Source organism: Corvus kubaryi, unplaced genomic scaffold (assembly GCF_017639235.1).
Source record: "Corvus kubaryi isolate FWS band 111438036 unplaced genomic scaffold, C.kubaryi_AGA036_p1.0 split1-131, whole genome shotgun sequence".
Taxonomy (NCBI): domain Eukaryota; kingdom Metazoa; phylum Chordata; class Aves; order Passeriformes; family Corvidae; genus Corvus; species Corvus kubaryi.
The window spans coordinates 583,564-604,085 of record NW_024582073.1 but is presented as its reverse complement, the minus strand read 5'-3'; the positions used below and the strand labels follow the sequence as shown (position 1 = coordinate 604,085).

General features: G+C 37.8%; 1 protein-coding gene across 8 annotated transcripts in view; it reads left to right on the top strand.

Annotated features, from left to right (window-relative positions):
• FAT1 (FAT atypical cadherin 1) overlaps nucleotides 1–20,308 on the top strand; it is a 108,376-nt gene extending 88,068 nt beyond the window's left edge. For 3 of the 8 annotated variants that reach the window (XM_042053743.1, XM_042053744.1, XM_042053745.1), the window contains exons 18-29: nucleotides 1,757–1,954; nucleotides 7,387–8,188; nucleotides 9,130–9,261; nucleotides 9,371–9,534; nucleotides 10,090–10,552; nucleotides 11,084–11,237; nucleotides 11,469–11,579; nucleotides 11,793–12,424; nucleotides 12,669–12,806; nucleotides 14,868–14,927; nucleotides 17,655–17,690; nucleotides 18,591–20,308. In XM_042053743.1, coding sequence (XP_041909677.1) covers nucleotides 1,757–1,954; nucleotides 7,387–8,188; nucleotides 9,130–9,261; nucleotides 9,371–9,534; nucleotides 10,090–10,552; nucleotides 11,084–11,237; nucleotides 11,469–11,579; nucleotides 11,793–12,424; nucleotides 12,669–12,806; nucleotides 14,868–14,927; nucleotides 17,655–17,690; nucleotides 18,591–19,216 — 3,516 coding nt within the window. In that variant the 3' untranslated portion in view covers nucleotides 19,217–20,308. Of the gene's footprint in view, nucleotides 1–1,756; nucleotides 1,955–7,386; nucleotides 8,189–9,129; nucleotides 9,262–9,370; nucleotides 9,535–10,089; nucleotides 10,553–11,083; nucleotides 11,238–11,468; nucleotides 11,580–11,792; nucleotides 12,425–12,668; nucleotides 12,807–13,288; nucleotides 13,343–14,867; nucleotides 14,928–17,654; nucleotides 17,691–18,590 lie in introns of those variants that run through there. The other 5 variants (XR_006020605.1, XR_006020606.1, XM_042053747.1 and 2 more) reach the window with 5 other exon arrangements.
• The last annotated feature ends 214 nt before the right edge of the window (nucleotides 20,309–20,522 follow it).

The following is a 20,522-nucleotide window of genomic DNA, read 5'->3' as shown; positions in this document are numbered from 1 at the left end:
TTTAGGTACCTGTTACTGTGAAGCTAGTGTTCTGCACCATGGCACATAGGTTAAGACTTAATTCCCGTTGGCCTCCTCTGGGGTCTGAAGCAGTTAGAACAAGAGTAGAATTTCATGTGGCTGCATATCAATCCTTTGACTAGTTTTACACCTTAGCAGTAGGCCACATTCTCAAGTGTCTGGCATGTACTTGCCTGATTCAGAAAACTGCTAAAGCAAAGACAGTGGGGGCAGCATCTATACTTCTTGTCTTCCTGAATCCAAGTGAAAATATAAGGAAGGCAACAAAGGAATTGCACTCAGACCTTTGTAGACTAGTAATGTAAATGAGCTCAATCCCTTGTGTCCTTTTGCTGTTTCCTGGCCTGATACAGTAGACCAGTGAGGATCAGACAATGTTACCTGGTGCACTGTGCCATCCTAACATACCACTTGTATTTGAGATGGTGGGCGTCATTTGTAAAGGCAGGTTTCCGAAACAGGGCAAAGTGAATATATACAATATACACACAGTATGCAAATAAGATGTCCTGGATCTTGCTTTAAAAAAACCAACCAAACAAACAAAAATAAAAGAAAAAACCGAAACAACGGATTCATGTCTGTGTGCTATCTTCTTTTCCCCAATTACAGTCTTTCTTGAAATGAATGTTCATTAATATATCTCTTAAACTGCAGACTGTGTAGCCAATGTCTGTACTATTTCCCTTACTCAATTAAAAAAGACGACCTCTGCTTTTATAATTCATTCATATGAGCCTGTCCTAGTGGAAGGTAGCAGAGAAAAAGCTGGAGGAGTTGCCCAAGAATGCTGGTGTGTATTTCCTCCTGTATTGGAGGTGGGTATATTTGGACACAGTAAAAAATGTGCTTAGTTCTTAGGAAAGTCAAATTAATTTAGATGTTCAACTACAAATATTTGTATTTTAAAGTGATGGTCTTTGTTTTGCTGAAAGGGAAAAAGCTTCAGCTGCAATATCTGATAACTAAATTTGACTTTGTCAGAAACAGAGTATTGTTATTATTAGGGGTTTTTGCAACTGTGAAAGGATGGTATTTTGTTATCGTTGTACTTCAAAATAATGTTCCTACTTTCCTTGCTTTTGAAATAAGTATGTATCTGGCCGATACAGTAGAGCACATGTATTCTGGGAGAGGTGTTACAAGTGTCAGATAAGGCAGTATGTGTGTGTAAGATACATGATAAGCCAGAGTATGTGAAGTGTCTGTGAAACCTTAGGCATCCACATGATGCAAACTTGAAGGGATTTTATGATGCAAATTTTAAAACCTGGATTTCATATTTTAACTGGATGGTGGTTGTAGCAGCTGTAGCCAGAACACTAATTAGGGGCACAAGGAGTCAGAGGGAGGAGCGTATTTTTCTAGTCCTCCCAACAAAGGCATTAAATTATGCTTAACAGGTGTTTTCACTAAATTTCAAATCTTTGATGACTTGGTAATTAGGCTACAATAATATTAATTCAGACCAGAAGTGGAAAATGTAAAGTGTCAAGGCTGAACTACCTTCAAAAATAAAATCGAAGTTTAAACAACTGCCTTTCTCCTTTTACTGTTTTTGAGTCTTATTCTCAGAGGGTAATAGTTTTCCTGAAGCAATATTGTCATTCTTATTTCTTTTGTACTGATTAACTGGTTTGACAGCAATTTGTTGGGGTTTCTGTTGAGAGGAAGAAATCAGCATCAGACCACATCCTCAATTATAACAAAACCAACGTGTACTATGTATCTACAGGAAAATAAGCCTATTGGAATTAGTGTGCTGCAGCTAGTGGTGACAGACAAGGATTCTTCTCACAACGGCCCTCCTTTTCTCTTCACCATCCTGAGTGGAAACGAAGAGAGCACTTTTCAGATTACCCAGCAGGGAGTTCTGACCACAAGTGCTGCACTGAATCGCAAAGTGAGAGATCACTATTTGCTTCATGTTAAGGTAGGATATGATTCCTCTAACTGTTTTACATTGTAAGTATTTAATTAGCTTTTTCACTCATATTCACTCCACCACTTGCCTTTCCGTTAGGAGATCCTGACATGCCAACTAGTCACTTGAGGCATGTCCCATGAGGTGACATCTTCCTAGACAAAGTCTGTTGGTTTAAATACTAATCTACACAGATGCAATGGAAAGTTCAATTAAAATCACAGTAGAAGTAAGGTGTAAGTGAAATGTTAACTGGATGAGTAGTCTTGATAAGCCCTTTGCCTTCTGGTTGGAGTGTTGAAAAAGCCAGCAGGGACAGGTCCCTTGAGCCATTCACTATTGACTGCAGAATTCCTCTTGCCACTATTGTTTTGACCCTGGCTGTGTGCTGGACTAAACGCACATGATGAAAGCAGGGATATTGCACAACATAGCAGTAATGAAAAATTTTTCTGTAGTGCCACATTCTTTTTTCAATTGCAATTGAAAACATCTTTTTTTAAGTTTGGACCTTTCTTCATAGTATTTTCAGTAGATCTTTTTTCATAGCATTGAAACTTGCAGTGCAGTAGTTTGAGATCTCAGGATCCTGCAGTGGAAAACACAGCAAAAAACTCAAAAAATGACCCTGAAGTGCTACAATATATGCTACATTTGCCATTGTTGTGCAGAAAGACCAGACCATGTCCAAGGTTAGATTAACCTGGCTAAGTTCTCTCAAATACTTTTTGTAACCTAACCTAGTGTGAGAAAAGTTCAAACTAATTGTTTCAATCTTATCTAGTCCTTTTAAATTCAGTTATAAATTAAGCAGCTGGGAACAGAGGACTTAAAATTGGTAGGCTAAAAGTAGATGGCCTTAATTCTTAAATTTCATTTCCTGATTCAGGTTTTAAGAAAAATTCTTACCTTCATTTTCACAGGAGGAATTTCTTTAGATCGCCAAATTATTCTTAGGCATACTATTGCAGATAATTTATGAGTAAACATGCACTTGCAGAATTTTAGAACAATACTGTTTATAACAGTGTATGCTGAATTCTGTCAATATTGGGATAATTGTGACATATTTACACAAAGTTTGTTTTCTTTGGGAAAAGAAGAAAAAATTCCCACAGATACTGTAATTTGCTGTTTGAGTCACTAAAATGCTAGTAACCAGGAACCATCAGTATAAGGACGGATATAGTTTCATTTAAATGTAGTTTAGTTTAGGGTTTAAGAATTTGTATGAAAAACGTATATCATTCCTCAGCCATTTTTTTCCTCAATAGTAATATGCCAATTCCCCCAAAGTCACTTTTTTGTTTATCAATGTTTTTCCTGTATGTGGAATCAGTGTAGTACAAGATTGATATGTTTTATTTTAAATCTTCTCTAAGCAGTAACTAATTTCTATTTAATTTGCTTTTAAAATGTATTCTTATAAATGCACATATAGGCAGTTATGTTTGTTCCATATAGACTGTTACACTGTCTTTGTCACATTTCATGATTTAGCTGCACCTTTGGGCCTTCCTAACGTGCCTGGCTTTTCTTAAGTGTGAGATGCGTAACATCTTCCTCTGGGTGGAATCTTGCAGTTCTTTCATTTCTAAACCACTTCTTGGTCTCTAGGCTGCTTGTAAACAGCCTGTCAGTACTTCAGCTATCTTGTCTTCAGCACAGCAGCTGAAAAGTACCTTTTTATTAGGGAATGAACATGGGCTATTTTAATGGCATCCAGTAGCTAAACAAGTATCTTAAAACAAATGTACTCATTTAGAACAAAGACTTCTCAGAGATTGTAAATCATTAAAGCAGACTGTACTAATGTGCATAATTTGTGTGCTGTACTACCCAGTCTCAGTATTTTGGACCTGTCTAGTCTGTTGATTTCCAAGTTTCCCAACTGATTCTAGAAATACATCACTGTAATTGCCATTTGTCATTTTACACTTTGCTAGCTTTTTTTCAATAGACGTGCTGCTATTATTTGCTATTATGTTACGATACACGGGTATGAAGGCATCCAAGACTAAAACTAGCATTGTCCTATCACAAGACTCCAGTTCCAATGATACGCACAAAACTATAGGCATGGCTGTTGAGGAAAAATATTCTTCCTCTGTTCGTTTAAAATAATATTTTTTAACATCAGTAGGAAGGCATTTTCTCAAGTTTGCATTGTGTTCATTTTCTGCATTTTGATCTTGCAAATCACAAGTTAATGTGATTTAATGGCTGTGTCTGATCTCTTGATACCTGTTTTCAGTTTTTAACTGACCTTCACTGCTGTGCTTTTCAGTATTGACAGCTTTCACCTTAGTTGCTTTCTGAATGGATTGCTGAGGTAGTTGTGTGTAGCGGGTTCGGTTTGTAACCAGGCAGAAACACCAATTTAGTGTAGTGGTTTGGTCCAAAATACTCATTACTGTTTATCTTCTGTGAGATAAGAATTAGGAGAAACACAAAGCAGGCACCAAACTTGAAAAAATATAAAGAAGTTTATTAACAGACCTAAAAGAAGAAAAAAAATCATACCACACCTTCAGAACTCTTCTCCTCCCCCCACCTTCCCACCTTTCTCCCTTCTCCCACTGACAGTGTAAAAAGACAACCCTTGAGATGTTCAGTTCTGTTTACCCACTCCCATAATAACCTTGTTTAGTCCATTTAGGAAGAGGAGTCTCTCTTGCCCATGCTATGAAAACGTTATCACAATGAGACAGCCCCCCGGGCTGGTTCTCTGCTCGCATGTGAGTCCCTTCCCACGACTTGCAGCTTCTCCTGCAACTGCTTTTGAGGTTCCACTCTTGAATTACTGGGGTACAATTTTAAGGTTGAGCCATTCAGAAATAAAAGTTCTCTTCACCCATCTCTGGGAGCATTTCATCTCTAGGAACAGAGGCCCTTCTCCTTCCCTGGGAGCAAAGGGTCCTCCTCATCTTCATCTCTAGGACTATCTCTGGGAGCATCTCTAGGAACTGAGGTTTTCTCCTTTTCCATTTGGAGCAAAAGTCCTCATCGCTTCCATCTCTCCCTGTTCAAACTTCTCATGAAATTACAGCTGCTTCAGCATCTGCCTATCTCAGCACAGGTGCTTTTGCTCACAAGTACAAGTTGAACACTCCACCCCCCATGCCTTCATGAAATTACAATGGGTACTCTGATACATCATAGCTTTACAACAGAATTTCAGCTTTAAGCATCTCCTCTTTCTTCTCCCTCAGGTTTTCAGCTCTTCACAGCAATAAAAGGGTTACTCTCACCTCGGCCTTGCAGCTGGAATGTCACTTATCACTGTTGGTCACATGATCTTTTGCCGGACAGCGTTATAGCTTCAGCTGAATCTTGGCCGAATTGGAGAGGGGGAGCCGGGCCGCTCTGTCTGCACATAGCAGGACTGTGGGGGTTCCGCAGGTGGAACAGGGCCCATCAGCTCCAGGATGGCCGTGACCTGGCCCGGCCTGGCCCGAGCAGGGCCTGGCCGGGCCCGCTGGCCCCCACACAGGGCCTGCAGCCACCTGTCCCAGCACTGGAAATGAGAGAGCACTCTGCCGGGGGTTTGTCTATTCTTAAGTGTGGATCACAGAGGCAGTCACAACTTTAAGTGGCTTAGAGAATTGTCCATATTCAAACTGGCCAGCTGATAGGTTCTGTCAGGTCACAGAGGAAACTGTAAGCACCCCTTAGCAAGGACATCACTTCCGGGACTATGCTTGCTAACCCATGACATTGTGGTTTTAATTTACAGGCATGCTTTCATTTGAAAAAACTCAAAACCAAAAAGAAACCTGTTAAAACCACAGAAACTTTCCCCATATGCACTCTATGCACCCACTATCTCCAAAAGACTTTACTTTTGTCATTTTAATAGAAATAAGAATTTTTTTTATTTCCCAATGGTCACCTTATATGGGCATGCCACTTGTATTTGCTTTCCCTCTCTGCAAAGGAAATAGATTGTCCATTAGCAAATGTCTCACAGCATTAGTGTGCAAAATCCTCAGCTATGAGTCATGCAGTCCTTTGTGCCACACTCTGAAGTCTTCAGTTTAAAACCACAGCACATTTTTAAATATCTGCACTATTGAAAAACCATTTCTCCTGGGGCTCTTCTTTCCTACTTGCTGCCCATTTGTTATAATTTTGCTTGTCTGTTTGTTTTGCGCCTTTTATTGTTTCCCTTGGGCATTTCTTCTGTAGCTAAACTGCCTGCCTTGTCTTGTTTCCAGGCAGAGATCTAGGCAAAACAAAATTTTGCCAACTTGACCCAAAGCTCTCCTTATTTGTTTGGGTAACCGGAGGGCAAGTTTTTAGCCATGCCTGTCTTTTGGAGTTAACAGATGAAGACATGTAGTTCCAGAAGACACATACTACCTTTTAAAAATGCTACATTTATGTGCCCATCCACAGATAATCTTGTGCCTGGAGTTACCCCTCTTTTGCTTAAATTTGTATGAAAAATCAAAAGCAGTACCTCTGCGTGGATCTTCAAAGTGTTCTCTGTAAAATTATTGCAAAATCTTTTAAACAATGCAGAATACCTTCTACTTTCTGAGCCCTGTATATCCCCTCTGTACCTTCAGATGTCTCCAATTCTTCTTTAACTATTTCTTCAGTGTCACTTTCAGTAACTGGGAGAGAGTTCTGGAAAAAGGTTAGATGGGAAACAAGAGGTGAGAAATAAAAGGAAAAAAGTGAACCCAAGGGAATGCTCTTTTCTCACTTTTCCACTCTTTTTTTTGTACTGTCTTCATACAATAGCAGTGTATGTCTTTGTCCAAAAGAGGTGGAGAATAGGGTGTTCAAAAAGGCTTTGAAATTGAATTAGGCTGATACAGTTAAAGATAGTTAATTAACTGTCTGAAGCAAATAGCACTACGGGTGGTTTTTTATTACCCTCTCTGTGACCAAAAATCATGAAAGGCAACATAATTAATTGTAGCTTTCTGCATGCATTTTTTTCCTTTTGAAGTACTGTTTGGCACAGTGCATTTAGTTTATCTTCCAGACCACCTCCTAACTGTGGTGAAGCATGTTGTAAATTTCTAGTGCATGACTCATTTCAAGTTTGTAATGTGTTTCCATGCTTGATATCAAAAGGCTTCAAGCACCATCTGCTGTCTGAAATCAGCTACTGTGCATTTCCTCTGTATTTGCTACCAGTGTTAGTAGCTTCCTGGCATTTTCAGGTAATAAGAGCACTGTAGGCTTTTAGTCTTGGGAGAAGTGAAATCCTGTTTGTGTGTGCCTGCTTATATACGCTTTTAAATTTTCAGTATTAACTTTTGTGTCAGGAATTGTGTTACGGAATTTATGTAAAGCATTTTCCAATAGGACTTTTTGGCAGGGGTTTTTTTGGTACAAAAATACAGCTCTACTGTATACAGTACCAATATCTACGGTAGAATTTGAGATAAAGCAAAAGTGTAAATCTGTCCTCATCTTTCCTTTAGGTGGCAGATAATGGAAAACCACCATTGTCATCTTTGACTTACATTGATATTAGAGTTATTGAGGAAAGCATTTATTCTCCAGCAATACTGCCTCTGGAAATCTTTATCACAGCCTTTGGGGAAGAATATTCAGGTGGTGTCATTGGAAAAATTCATGCAACCGATCAAGATGTTTATGATACCTTGACATACAGTCTGGACCCCAAAATGGAATCCTTGTTCTCCGTTTCCAGTACTGGTGGCAAACTAATAGCACATAAAAGGTTAGATGTAGGACAGTACCTCCTAAATGTCACTGTTACAGATGGAAAATTTACAACTGCAGCTGATATTACTGTACACATCAGACAAATCACACAAGATGTATTAAATCACAGTATCGCAATACGCTTTGCAAACCTGTCCCCTGAAGAATTCATTGGTGATTACTGGCGCAATTTCCAGAGAGCATTAAGAAACATCTTGGGCGTGAGGAGAAATGACATCCAGATTGTTAGTTTGCAGCCTTCTGATCCTCCTTCTAATCTGGATGTCCTCCTGAATATTGAAAAGTCTGGTAGCTCTCACCACCCAGTGAGAATTTTGCTCCACAAGATAAACTCTTCTGTGCCTGACCTGGAGGAGATTTTGGGTGTCCGGATAATTGATGTGTTTCATAAGCTCTGCGCAGGCCTAGATTGTCCTTTGAAATTTTGTGAAGAAAAAGTAACAGTGGATGAGAACATCATGTCAACCCACAGCACAGCCAGGTTGAGTTTTGTCACTCCCCGTCATCACAGAACAGCAGTTTGCCTTTGTGAAGGTAAGAAACACAGTAAGGAAAACTGTATCCTTGAAAAGATTGTCCTGGTTTTAAAAGGCCGTAATCCACAGATGGAAATTTATATTACAGGACAAGATTAAGAATGTTCTGTAACTCTCTCCACAGTATTTGCCTAATTTTCTTCATAGGAAAGAGTAATTCTTTCTTATATCATTACCTCATTTCAAGAGTTTACATTATACAAGCTTATGGGAGCAGATTTTTATTTTTTTTATAGGCACACCTTCATTTTCCATTTTATGAAGTTAATTTTTTTTTCTTGCCTATCCTATATTGATGGCCATTTTCAGTCTTGTGTGCACAAAGGTAAGTTCCTGCAAAGCACCTGAATACCTCCTTTTTTCTGCTTAGAGGAGTAGCCCACACAGTTTCCAAATTCGGTTGGCAATAAGAGGGTAATATGGAAAATGAATATTCATTAAAATATATTTAAGTATAAAGATTTCTTACAGAAGATTAATTTATCTTTATCTCTGAGGAAAACAACATTGCTTTTTAAAACCAGGACTTAACCTTGCTGGGTGAACTTGCCCATGTGAACTAAATATTTAAAGCCTGTTCCTTTCCTGTCTCAAATACAGACATGCTTTTCTCTGCTCTCCCCAGCCTACTCAGTCCATGTTTAATATCTACATGTTGGGTTTTGTGGCGAATGGTTCTAATGTCAAGCCCTAAACCACAACACCAGTTTCCCAATTTTACCAATTGAATTGAGTAATCAAGATAAAGATGAGCATCAGCCACTCTATATGCTATTTGTCTAGTCTGTGCCAGTCATGCTCCATTAACTGTTATTTCACTTCCTTGTCTGAGAGTTAGGAATATCATTTGGGTTACTTTCAGCTACTGTACTTAAGAGTTCCTTTTCACAAAATACCATTACCACTAACAGAAAAGAAATAATGGATTTGGTTTTACAGAAGGGAAATGCCCCCTGGTGAACAGTGTGTGTGAAGGAAACCCATGTCCTGAAGGTACTGAATGTTTAGGAGATCCAAAGGAAGGAAAATACACCTGTGTTTGCCCAGACAGCAAAGCTGGACAATGTCCCGGTAAGGATGTAACTCTAAAAAGTTCTGTGTAAAACTATATTACTTTCCAAACAAAAATTTAGTTCCAGTCCTGTGCTAATACTTTTTTATGCTTTTCTGTATTCCTAAGCATCAGCTGGCTCTGCTGTGACATTTACTGGGAGCAGCTATGTGAAATATCGTCTCATGGAAAATGAGAACAAAGAGGAAATGAAGCTGACAATGAGACTTAGAACTTACTCTGCTCATGCAGTTGTTATGTATGCTCGAGGAACAGACTACAGTATCTTAGAGGTATATTAAAATCTCCCAGTGCGTATCTCCTCCTTTCTTCCTGCCGTCTTACTATTTTTGTGCCAGATTAAGAGATTGGGTCACAACATTTCTGTGGAATTGCTATAATTGAAAATTGCCTTAAAGGTAGGGTGTTACACATCCAGGTGACAAACTTGACAAACAGAATTTTTTAAATGTGTAAATAAACAAAGCTTCCTGAGTCATCTGTTTTAAACAACTTTAAATTTATTTGCTTATAATATTGAAGTCCATACAGAAAAAGTCACTTAAAGCACAAGATGAAAGGTATTGAAGTATTGTAATACTTCGATTATGATCTGTGACTGCTTTACTAGGGGAAAAAAATGCACAAAATGTACATTTCAATTAAAAGAACCATATAGAATAAATCACAGTTGCTGTGACTGTTTGGAAAGCAGTGTTATTAAACTACTTTTTATGAACACCGCCATCATCCTGTCTTCCCAGCAAACATAAACTTTTATAGGCATCAATATTTTATACTCTTTAAGTGTGCAGATTATTTATTGATGTTGTGGCTTTCCTCTGTAGATCCATCATGGAAGACTGCAGTATAAATTTGATTGTGGCAGTGGACCTGGGATTGTCTCTGTTCAGAGCACTCAGATAAATGATGGCCAGTGGCATTCCATATCTCTTGAAGTGGATGGAAACTATGCACGACTTGTTCTGGACAGGGTGCATACTGCATCTGGTACTGCTCCTGGTACTCTTAGAACACTAAATCTAGACAATCATGTGTTTTTTGGTGGTCATATTCGTCAGCAAGGTACAAGACATGGTAGAAGTCCTCAGGTTAGCAACGGTTTCAGAGGCTGTATGGATTCTATTGTACTAAATGGACAAGAGCTGCCCCTAAACAGCAAGCCACGAAATTATGCACACATGGAAGAATCTGTAGATGTCACTCCTGGATGCTTACTGACTGCCACAGATGGCTGTTCAAGCAGCCCGTGTCAGAATGGAGGCATCTGCAATGCACTGTCAAATGGAGGTAAGCTGCTCTTTATTTTTCTGCTTTTAGTTTTCAAAACTGCTTTTCAAATTCTCTGCTTTGAAGGACAAAACAACTTCGTGCATAATTCTGGCTTTCCCGGAGTTGTAGAGGGTTGGCTGTTGAATAGGTAGGAAGGCTGTGTGAACTAGATTCAGTTCCTTGGGGTATGAAGTGGATAAAGTCCATCTGGCAAAGTGGGGATTTAATCTTCAGTGCTGACACCTGAGGTCCATCCTCTTAATGGCCTACTTTGGAATCTTTCTTTTAAAATTCTGAAATCATTGGGACAACTTGCATTTTGTGAGAGAAATGGAAATTATCCTTCAGTCATGTTCAAGAAAACTCTTACTGTTAGACTTGGCCTCATCTTTCGATAAAAACCTTTCTATTTTTTCTCATCCTTTCTCTCTTTAACAGGTAGTTGGGTAGGGAGGAATTTACCTTAAATCTGTAGGTGGGCAGGGAGGATTTTATCTCAAATCCAGTAAAGCTGTGTGCATCTTTCAAAAATACTGTATTTGATTTCAGGCTACTACTGCAAGTGTGCACCTTTGTTTATGGGAACTCACTGCGATGTAAGTGTCAACCCATGTGCTTCCAACCCCTGCCTTTATGGTGGGACTTGCATTCCAGTCAGTGATGATTTTATCTGCCAGTGCCGAGGACAATACACAGGTCAAAGGTATGTTTGTATGGTCCATTGTATCCATGAACCCCTTAGAAAACAAGCTATAAATGTAACACTTCTGTTTCCTTTTTTTATCTGTTTCCTACTTAAAGCTCAAACTTTGAGACACACTGGAGGTGGCTGAGGTTAACAACAGCCCCTGTGTTACAGCCCTGAATCCTTCATAATAAATTCACTTGCAGTAAGGTAATGGTTCATGTGGTTTTGTTTGTTTTGCCTTTGCAGATGCCAGCTGGGTCCGTATTGCAAAGACAATCCTTGCAAAAACAGTGGCAAGTGTATTGACAGTTTGGATGGACCTGTTTGTGAGTGCGAAGCAGGCTTTCGTGGAGAAAGGTAGGTAGCATTCCACATATATTGAATTTTAATAGTATTAATTGACAGATTAACAGTTCAAACTGGTTGAAATCTGGGATGTTGATAAAGTAGCAAATTGCATGTTAGTGTGCAGTCCCTTATATTAAATATATCTGAAATAGTTGAGAGCAAGATTACAACAAAGACTATTGATGTAAACTAAATATCACTGCTGTGCTCTGTTTCTGATAGGTGCCTGACTGATGTCGATGAATGCATAGAAAACCCATGTCTCAATGGTGCCCTTTGTGAGAATACTTACGGTTCATATCACTGCAACTGTAGTCGTGGATTTGGAGGCAAACACTGCACAGACATTGTTCTTAATAAATATGTTTCAACATCTTGGAACATTAGCTTAGCTGAAGTGATTGGGATTATTGTTTTCATCGCAGGAATCTTCTTGCTAGTTGTGATTTTTGTCGTTTGTCGCAAAGTGGTTGGTAGAAAGAAGAAGCACCAGCAAGAACCTGAAGACAAGCAGCTGGGAGCTACAACAGCCTTCTTGCAAAGACCATATTTTGATGCAAAATTGAATAAGAACATTTATTCTGACATCCCACCACAGGTTCCTGTTCGTCCCATTTCATACACTCCAAGCATTCCAAGTGACTCCAGGAACAATCTTGACAGGAATTCTTTCGAAGGGTCTGCTATCCCTGAGCACCCCGAGTTTAGTACTTTTAACCCAGATTCTGTACATGGCCACCGGAAAGCTGTAGCTGTTTGCAGTGTTGCACCAAATTTGCCACCTCCACCTCCCTCCAACTCACCTTCAGACAGTGATTCAATACAGAAACCCAGCTGGGATTTTGACTATGACAGTAAGAGATGTTCTTATTTTTTACTTTCCTGTTAAATGTGTATGCTGGTACAATTTTAATGAGTACAAAGTCTCTGTCTATACCTCTTAGGGTAAAAAAGGCATTATGACTACTGGGTTTTGTCTCTGATCAGGCTTCATGCTCTGCTAAGTTTTGTAAAAACGTGCTGATCTCAACTTTAAATTGTATTGATTCTTTAATCTAGAATCTATTCATTGTCTCACATGAAACTTTTTTCTTCCAGCTAAAGTAGTAGATCTTGACCCCTGCCTTTCTAAGAAGCCTCTGGATGAAAAGAACTCCCATCCTTACAGTGCTAGAGAAAGCATGTCTGAGGTCCAGTCTCTCAGCTCCTTCCAGTCTGAATCATGTGATGACAATGGTATGTGAAATGCAATCATTTTGTACTGCTGCTTAGGTTCATTTGTTCTGTCTTTGCATCTGTATTTCTTAGTAACAATAGGATTTACATATGTTGAATATATATTAAATAGTAGCTTATTTAATATATATTTGTATTTACTTACATTAATACCCAGATCTATTAATTTTTAAAAAAATATTTTACCTATCTTACATCTCTTGTTAATTACTGTACCTTAAAATTATATAATCATTCTGCTGCTGGAATATTACAGTGAAAATGCAACTCAGGTTGTTCAGAGCCTTATGTTTAAAACATATTAAAATTTGGTAAACTCTTCTAAGTTATTGTTAGTTATCACCTTATGCGAGCATACAATGAATTTAAAAAAAGACCTCTGCACAAATATAACTTTTGCTTTGCCGTTCAGCTCTCAGTAAAAAACTTTTTGGTGTTACAGTTTCATTTGTTTCCTTCTCTTTTTCTTGCTGCGACCTCAGCTCCCATATGGATCAGATCAGTTCTGAGTGAGAGCAGAGTTTAAGGGACTGCTTGTAAGTTTGATTACTTTAGTAATGAAGGAAACTGCACAAAGAGGAATTTTGTTATAATAGAACAGTATATTTGGCTTTCACCATGATTGAAATGAATTCATAAAAACATTTCATACATTGAAAAAAGCCAATACAAAAATATAAATATTTTGATCACACCTCAAGTCCATCAAAATATAATCAACATACATATTTGTGGGTTTGATTATTTTTAATTGGATGTCCTTTCCATTGTGATGACAGATGCTTTTATAGTTGATATGAATGCTTCTATGTATTCAGAAACATGTCATACTGATTGGACAAAGCCACAGTTGTCTCATAACTTAATTCACTAAGTTAAGGTGTTTTGACTCTTTATTCCAATTTCTGCTTTTGTCTCTGCCTGGTAAAAAAGAACTTGAAATTCCTTTAGCTTAGGAATAAAGAACATTCTGCTTCTCAAAGAAGTAGAGTGATTTGTTATTAACAGCATGACAAAAAACCCATCTGTTTAATGATTGGTGAAAGTAAAATGGTATGCTTACAGTCCTCATCATTTTATCAGTAGACCTGATACCAACTTCCAGCTTTTTCTCCTGTGGTTTTAAGTGTTGTGTGGTACATGTTGTTCTCTCCTCCTCACTGTCTCATATGTTTAGTATATTCCTTTTCCCATTTCTTGTCATGTATTGATTACTCATTAATACATCATTTTAAGAGAAATAGCTGTGGCATCATAGATACTGTTCCTTACTTCCATTTTGGTAGATTTAGTATTCATTAGCTTGATATTTAATCCCTGAGCTGTGCAAACAAGTTGCATGTGCTTACTTCATTTTACCCTATAAGAATAAATCCTTCTCCATTCCAAAACTATCTTGCGGAAGAGGGAAGACATAAAAAATACATTCATTTTAGGTTTTTTTAAAATAAGCATCTAACAGCCTGAATTTAGTATTCCGACTGTGATATCCCTACTTCATACAAAACTTAAGTAGATCAGTAATAGAAGTTTTCAGTAGGTATTTTTCATATTCTATTCTTTTAGTTCATTTAAGGGAAAATTTCTTTCCCATATCTTTCGTTGTCAGGGAGGGAACGTAGTTTACATTTTTAAAGGAGAACTTTAATTTAAAGTAGAACTCCTTAATTCACCCAACACAAGCCTTTAGAAAAGTCTAGTTTGTTGCTATGTAGATAAAGTATTATGCAAATGAGTATATTTAGGCAACATTTCAGAAATTCTAAGACAGCTTAAGCAGCCTTGTACTCATGCAAAATGTGCTTCACGAGTAGTTACAAGTACTTTTGCATGTTTAGCAAGAACAAAATTGAGCTTTAGATTTGTGTTTTATGTATTACATGCAACTACTTTCTAGGTAGAGAGTTGATGTGTATGTACACCAATAATCTTGCTCTATAAAATGGTAATGAACTGCAATTTCACAGTGTTGATGGGGGGTTTTATGTATATCTGTATGTTGTTTAAAGTTATACTAACTATAGGTTTGTTTTAATTTGCTCCTTTTATACCTTTTACAAGCTTCCATAGTGACTGTAATACACCTTGTCAATGCTGTTGTTGACTCGGTGGAAAAAGAAGGTATATACATGTTTTCATATTTATTTACTGCTTTGGCAGCATAATGCATGTTTGTCTTCCTACATTGTCTTCTAGTAATGTAGCCCTAGCCAGATGCGAGTTATAAAATATTATTTACTTGGACTTTCTGATAAGTTTTAGCAAAAAATATATTTATATTGTATATCTGTTAATATTTTCTTGCATATCCTGTAGATGCCCTGTGAACAGGTTTCAAAGTGTGATTTCTTGGGTAAAAAAGGATTGGCATAAAAAGATCTTGGTGCTTACTCTCTTCTGAAAATATTCATACTAAAGCTGCCAGCAGAATTGAAACATCAAAGGCAAATACATACAGTAGTGTAGTTGAAACAGCAGCAGCCTCCGCTTCCTTTTCTTCTCCCACCCACACCTGTCGATACCTTGTCCAGCTGAGCAGAATCAGAATGGTCTGATATCAGTACTCACTTTCTTGGTCTTCAGATCAATCTGTCTCATAAGCTGAAAAAACCTGATTTCTGTCTGCAGCTGAGATATATAGCCCTCTCAGTTTAAGTAGTTCATTACTATCCAGCCTTACAACAGTACCTAAAAGGTATGTTTGGGTGTATGTACGTAGACACACATACATTTGTGTGTGTAGTAGGTATTTGGAAGTTAGAAAGAGGCAAAGTAGGCATTTTCAATGGTATTTTATTTCATTTCTTCTAACATTTAAGAACTAACCACTCTGGAAAACACAAACTCTTTACAAAATAATAGTAGTAATAAAAGTCCCAGTGAGTCTATACAAATCCTTACTATTGTTTTAATTGACTAAATAGTACTTTAAGTTCCATTAAAAGGCAAATGATTCACTCCATGACCATGAGTTTGCAGAGATTTCTTCTGAAATAACATCCAGCATATGCTTCCTATTCGTAGATATAGACTAGGAAACATTGTTTTTTACTAAGTCCTACTTAAAATGAAGCCATTGTAAGAACATAAAATTGATTATAGTAGCTAAAGTACACCCTTTTTAATTTACACAGACACGCAAAATAAAGTAGACAAATGCAAAGACTTCTAATTACTTGAGAGTATTTCATTAATGAGGGTGCCATTTCATTAATGTGTACCTATAGACAATAGTTCTCAATGCAGAAAAATTGTAATGCACATTACTTGGGAATGGGAGAATTACAAGACTAAAAGAGGCCAGATCTACCAGGGGAAATATTAAATAACTTATGCAGATTTTCTCTGAGATTTTAATTGGTAGAATCTAAAAATTATAGATGTAGTTCTCAAGTCAAAAGTATTGCTTGGTGTTTTAGTATCACCATAAGATAAATACAAACACTGTATGTATTGTAGTCATAGAAAGATTAAGTATGTCCTACTCAGCTGCTTCTTGTCATTTGAAAGTTTCTGTTCTTAATAAGCATTTCTTCTTTCAAAGCATCTTGGGTAAAGAGTTCTGCTTTTGAGCACCCTCAGGAGGGTGTCAGTTCAAGCAGCAGAGATCCTTACTCAAGCCTTCAGCAAGGTCAAGTTCTGGGAATGATGGTCCTTACCTTTAGTTTCCCCAAGTGTTTCTGTCCAGCAGGTATCCTGGTAGCATGAGCTGTAGCTAATTTCATCAAAGGACAGTTTTAGGCCTGTGTTCTCTGCACTGCTCCTCAGGTTGTAGCCTGATGCAAATCAGCAATGCTGAGTGCAAGAGAAAATATAGCTCCAATCTAGCAGATTGTCACATAAAGATGGGCACATCTGGTTCTAGTTTGTGTTTCTGTCATTTATGTTAAAAGGTCTTTGCTTCAGAAGAAGAGGAAAACCAAGATCTCTCCATTCCTTGGTAAAAGTGCTCTAAATCATAAAGCCTTTTGGCTTTAGTTTTGCACCCAATTTCCCAGGAAAAAATAAAGAATGTTATCTTCTAAGCAGACTAGTAATCAGAACCTTCTCCTGGACTTGAGGCCAGAGATGTTTTAAGAGTCTCAGAACTCAGACTGACATCTCCATTAGTCTGAACAGTATTTTTCTTGTCTGGGCTAGACAAACTTGAAAAAACAGGAACTTCTCTCCAAGGAGTCAACCTCTGTCCCTTCAGTCTTCCAGCAGATGAAAGTATGAATTCTTAGGAGAAGATTCTGCTATTAGGATAGGCATCGCTCATCCTTAGAGACTTTAATAGGGAATATAGATTTCTGAAGAGAGAAGGGTTTAGTATTTGTCAGATAACACAAGGCAGTTCTCTGCTGAGCATGAGTTGTTGGAATTGCCGTACAAAGGGAGGCAGGTTTCCTCGTGCTTTGTGTGTGGAAGCCAGACGCTAAAGGAAGAGTTACCTTGATACTCGAGGAATACTTGAAAGTGTGCCAATAGATGGAGCCCTGTACAGAAAAACAAGGGCAGATACAAGGAAAGAAAAAAATCAGATCAAGTCCTGTTACCCTCTGTAGCAGAAGTCCTGCATATACTGATACAAGGATTTCAGTGAACTCCAGACTGCAGATTTTACCACAAGACAGCCATATCCCACATGGGCTGTACATTCAGTAGCTGTCCTACAGTTCAAGTCTTAACAAATAAGGAGCCCAGGAGAAATTTTGTTTAAAAAGCCAACTTTAGTATTGCTAATTAAACTGAACAAAAGCAGCATGAATGTCACAGTGGCTAGTCATTGTTTGTCTTCATATTGGTTCTACTATTTGATTCCTAACTACAGATGTTTTCTCCTTTTTCTTATTCTGCCACCTAAAGAATCTTTTGCTGTTCCTGACCTCAGCAATTCAAGAGGTGACTTCTGCATGCAGTTCATTGATGTTCACCAAAATATTTGGTTTTAACACTGACTTACTATCAGTTGCTTGCTGTGCATTTGTCTGCAGTGATTTCCCTTTACTAGATTTGCACTATATTACAACAATGTGGGGTTTTTTTTTTTTGGTATCCAGATGAGAGAAACTATTGGTTTTTAGTGAGTTTAGGCTTACATCTAGTTTCCAGCAGACAAATACAAACTTATTCAAATGGAGTTTGTAAGAGAGGATCAAGTCCAGTCATTTTTGCATGATTAAGTTTGATTTTGCTGTTTTGTTCTTGTATTTGAATGTGGAATGTCTTTACTAATAATCAAAGATGTTTATCAGAGGTGTGGCAGTTCCTGTAGAGCTAACAGTATTTTTTGAAATTAACTTTTTAATTTGCTTAAGCGGTAAAGTCAATTTAAATGGTCTGAATACTTTACCAAATAGAAATTGCTTCTTTTATGTAATAAGGTCATGGGTTATATGTGCTAAATATATTTTAAGAGAACTAGGCCATTGTTATCACCTTAACTAATTCCTCAACAACAATTAAGTGTTAGCTGCACCAGGCAGGGTGTTGATTCTTTGCTATCCAGTGAACAATTCTATACCATTATGTATTGTGACAGCACATTCCATAGGTGACTACAGCTCTTCCCATGTTAGGTGTTATGTCTGAGAAAATGTAAAAGTTCAAGTGTGAATGATGCACTGTCTCATGCATGGCATAGAGTTGAATGTCTTTTGTGCAACCAGGGCAAAATGCTGATTAACAAGTAGTGTCCTAATCACAGTGATTATTGTCTTACTACATGTGTTGGTTTCTCAGTTCAGACTGACTTGAATACAAGATAGTAATACTACTTTTTTTTTTAAACTAACTTTTTAGGTTATCACTGGGATACATCAGATTGGATGCCAAGTGTTCAGTTGCCAGGTATCCAAGAGTATCCAAATTACGAAGTGGTTGAGGAGTCAGCTCCCCTCTACACAGATCCAAATGCCATCGATACAGACTATTACCCTGGTGGTTATGACATAGAAAGTGATTTTCCACCTCCACCTGATGACTTCCCTGCACCTGATGAGCTTCCACCATTACCACCTGAATACAGTGACCAGTTTGAGTCAATACAGCCACCCAGAGACATGCCAGCCGTAGGTAGTTTGGGTTCTTCTACAAGGAGCAGGCAGAGATTTAACCTTAATCAGTACCTTCCCCATCACTACCCTGCAGACATGTCAGAACCTCAGACTACACCCAGTGGTGGCAGCGGCAGCTACAGAGAACCGTACGCTCCATACTCACTGGGGTTCAATCAAGACTTTGAAGCACCCACTGTAGACAACATGTCCATGTCTGTGTATGCTTCCACAGCCTCCTGCTCAGATGTGTCAGCATGCTGTGAAATGGAGTCTGAAGTCATGATGAGTGACTATGAGAGTGGAGACGATGGTCACTTTGAAGATGTGAAAATTCCTCCACTTGATTCCCAGCAACATACAGAAGTCTGACACACTCAACAAAAGTGCCTGGACTCTAACAAACTTTATCAAATCTAGAACAATTTTCAAGAGCTTTTTTATTTTTTCTTCTTTTTTTTTCCAGCCACAGTGAATGCTTTTGTTTCAGTGAGCTAAACTGGCATGGCAGCATTGGATCATGCAGTTCATTTCACTAGATGAACCTCTTTCCATTTCCTGACCTACTATATTTGGAAAGTTCCAAGATTTCCATTGGCTGTGCCATTTCTGAACATCCTTTATGTACTTACATTGTTCTGTGTTTAAGAAAAATCACATACCACTTTTCCATGTTAGCATGATGCATATATTTATATAGTTCTAATGCAATTAATTTTCTCCTACTTTTTGTAAATTTTATGTACAGTTTTGATTTTAATAGTTTTAACTAGATTTTGTAGATATTTTGTGAATTTGTTTTCCACTGAAACTAGTGGTGTTAGTGTGCCATTAAAAATGAGCACCCTGACTTACTACAGTCAGGGCATCACTGTATGTATTCCCCTGAAAACTAAGGTTTGACATTTCATTGTAAAACATTCAACATATTTACAAAATTTCAATTTTACATACATAAGGTCTGATATTTTTCTGGGTCAGCTATATGGAAATGTCTTAAATGGGTTGCTGTATTTTAGAACTGTAAACATTTTTTTTCCCTTCTTGGAAAGTGTGTTGGGGACCTTCTGCATACCAGTTTAGAACCAAAACCACCGTGACACAGTTTTTATAGTGTCTGTATATTTGTGATCCAATGGTCTTGTAAAGGTTTTTACTGAAAATTACCATTAGCCAGTCTTTCTTACTGACAATAAATTATTAATAAAATACTTTAGCTTTGCTCTGTGTATCTCTATTATATAATATACCATTGACAAAGCATTCAGTGCAGCATTTTTTAAGTCTGTATATGTTTTGTACTGTATTAAGTTACTTGCTCCAAGCAACTCGTTTTCCTCTCCTCCAAAATCAGCCTGCAGCTGTGTTAGAGATGCTCACAAGATGGCAGTGTGTGTCTGCTTAATGGTGTTTTTAAAAGTAATCGGGCCAGTCTGAATAAAGATTGATGGGTATCAAACTGCAGTAGCCTTCTCGGTAGTTTGCATTTTTCTTTAAACATATAATATCAGCTATGTAAATTGCTGAATATTTTTTCTCAAGTCCCAAAAATATATACAAAAAAAATCCCCAAGATCTTTAAAGCAGTTTCTCCCCTCCTTTATCACCTGAATACTTACTTTCATGACTAGTTACCCCTTGATTGTGCACCTGCATGCTGAAATGGCCATGTCATTGT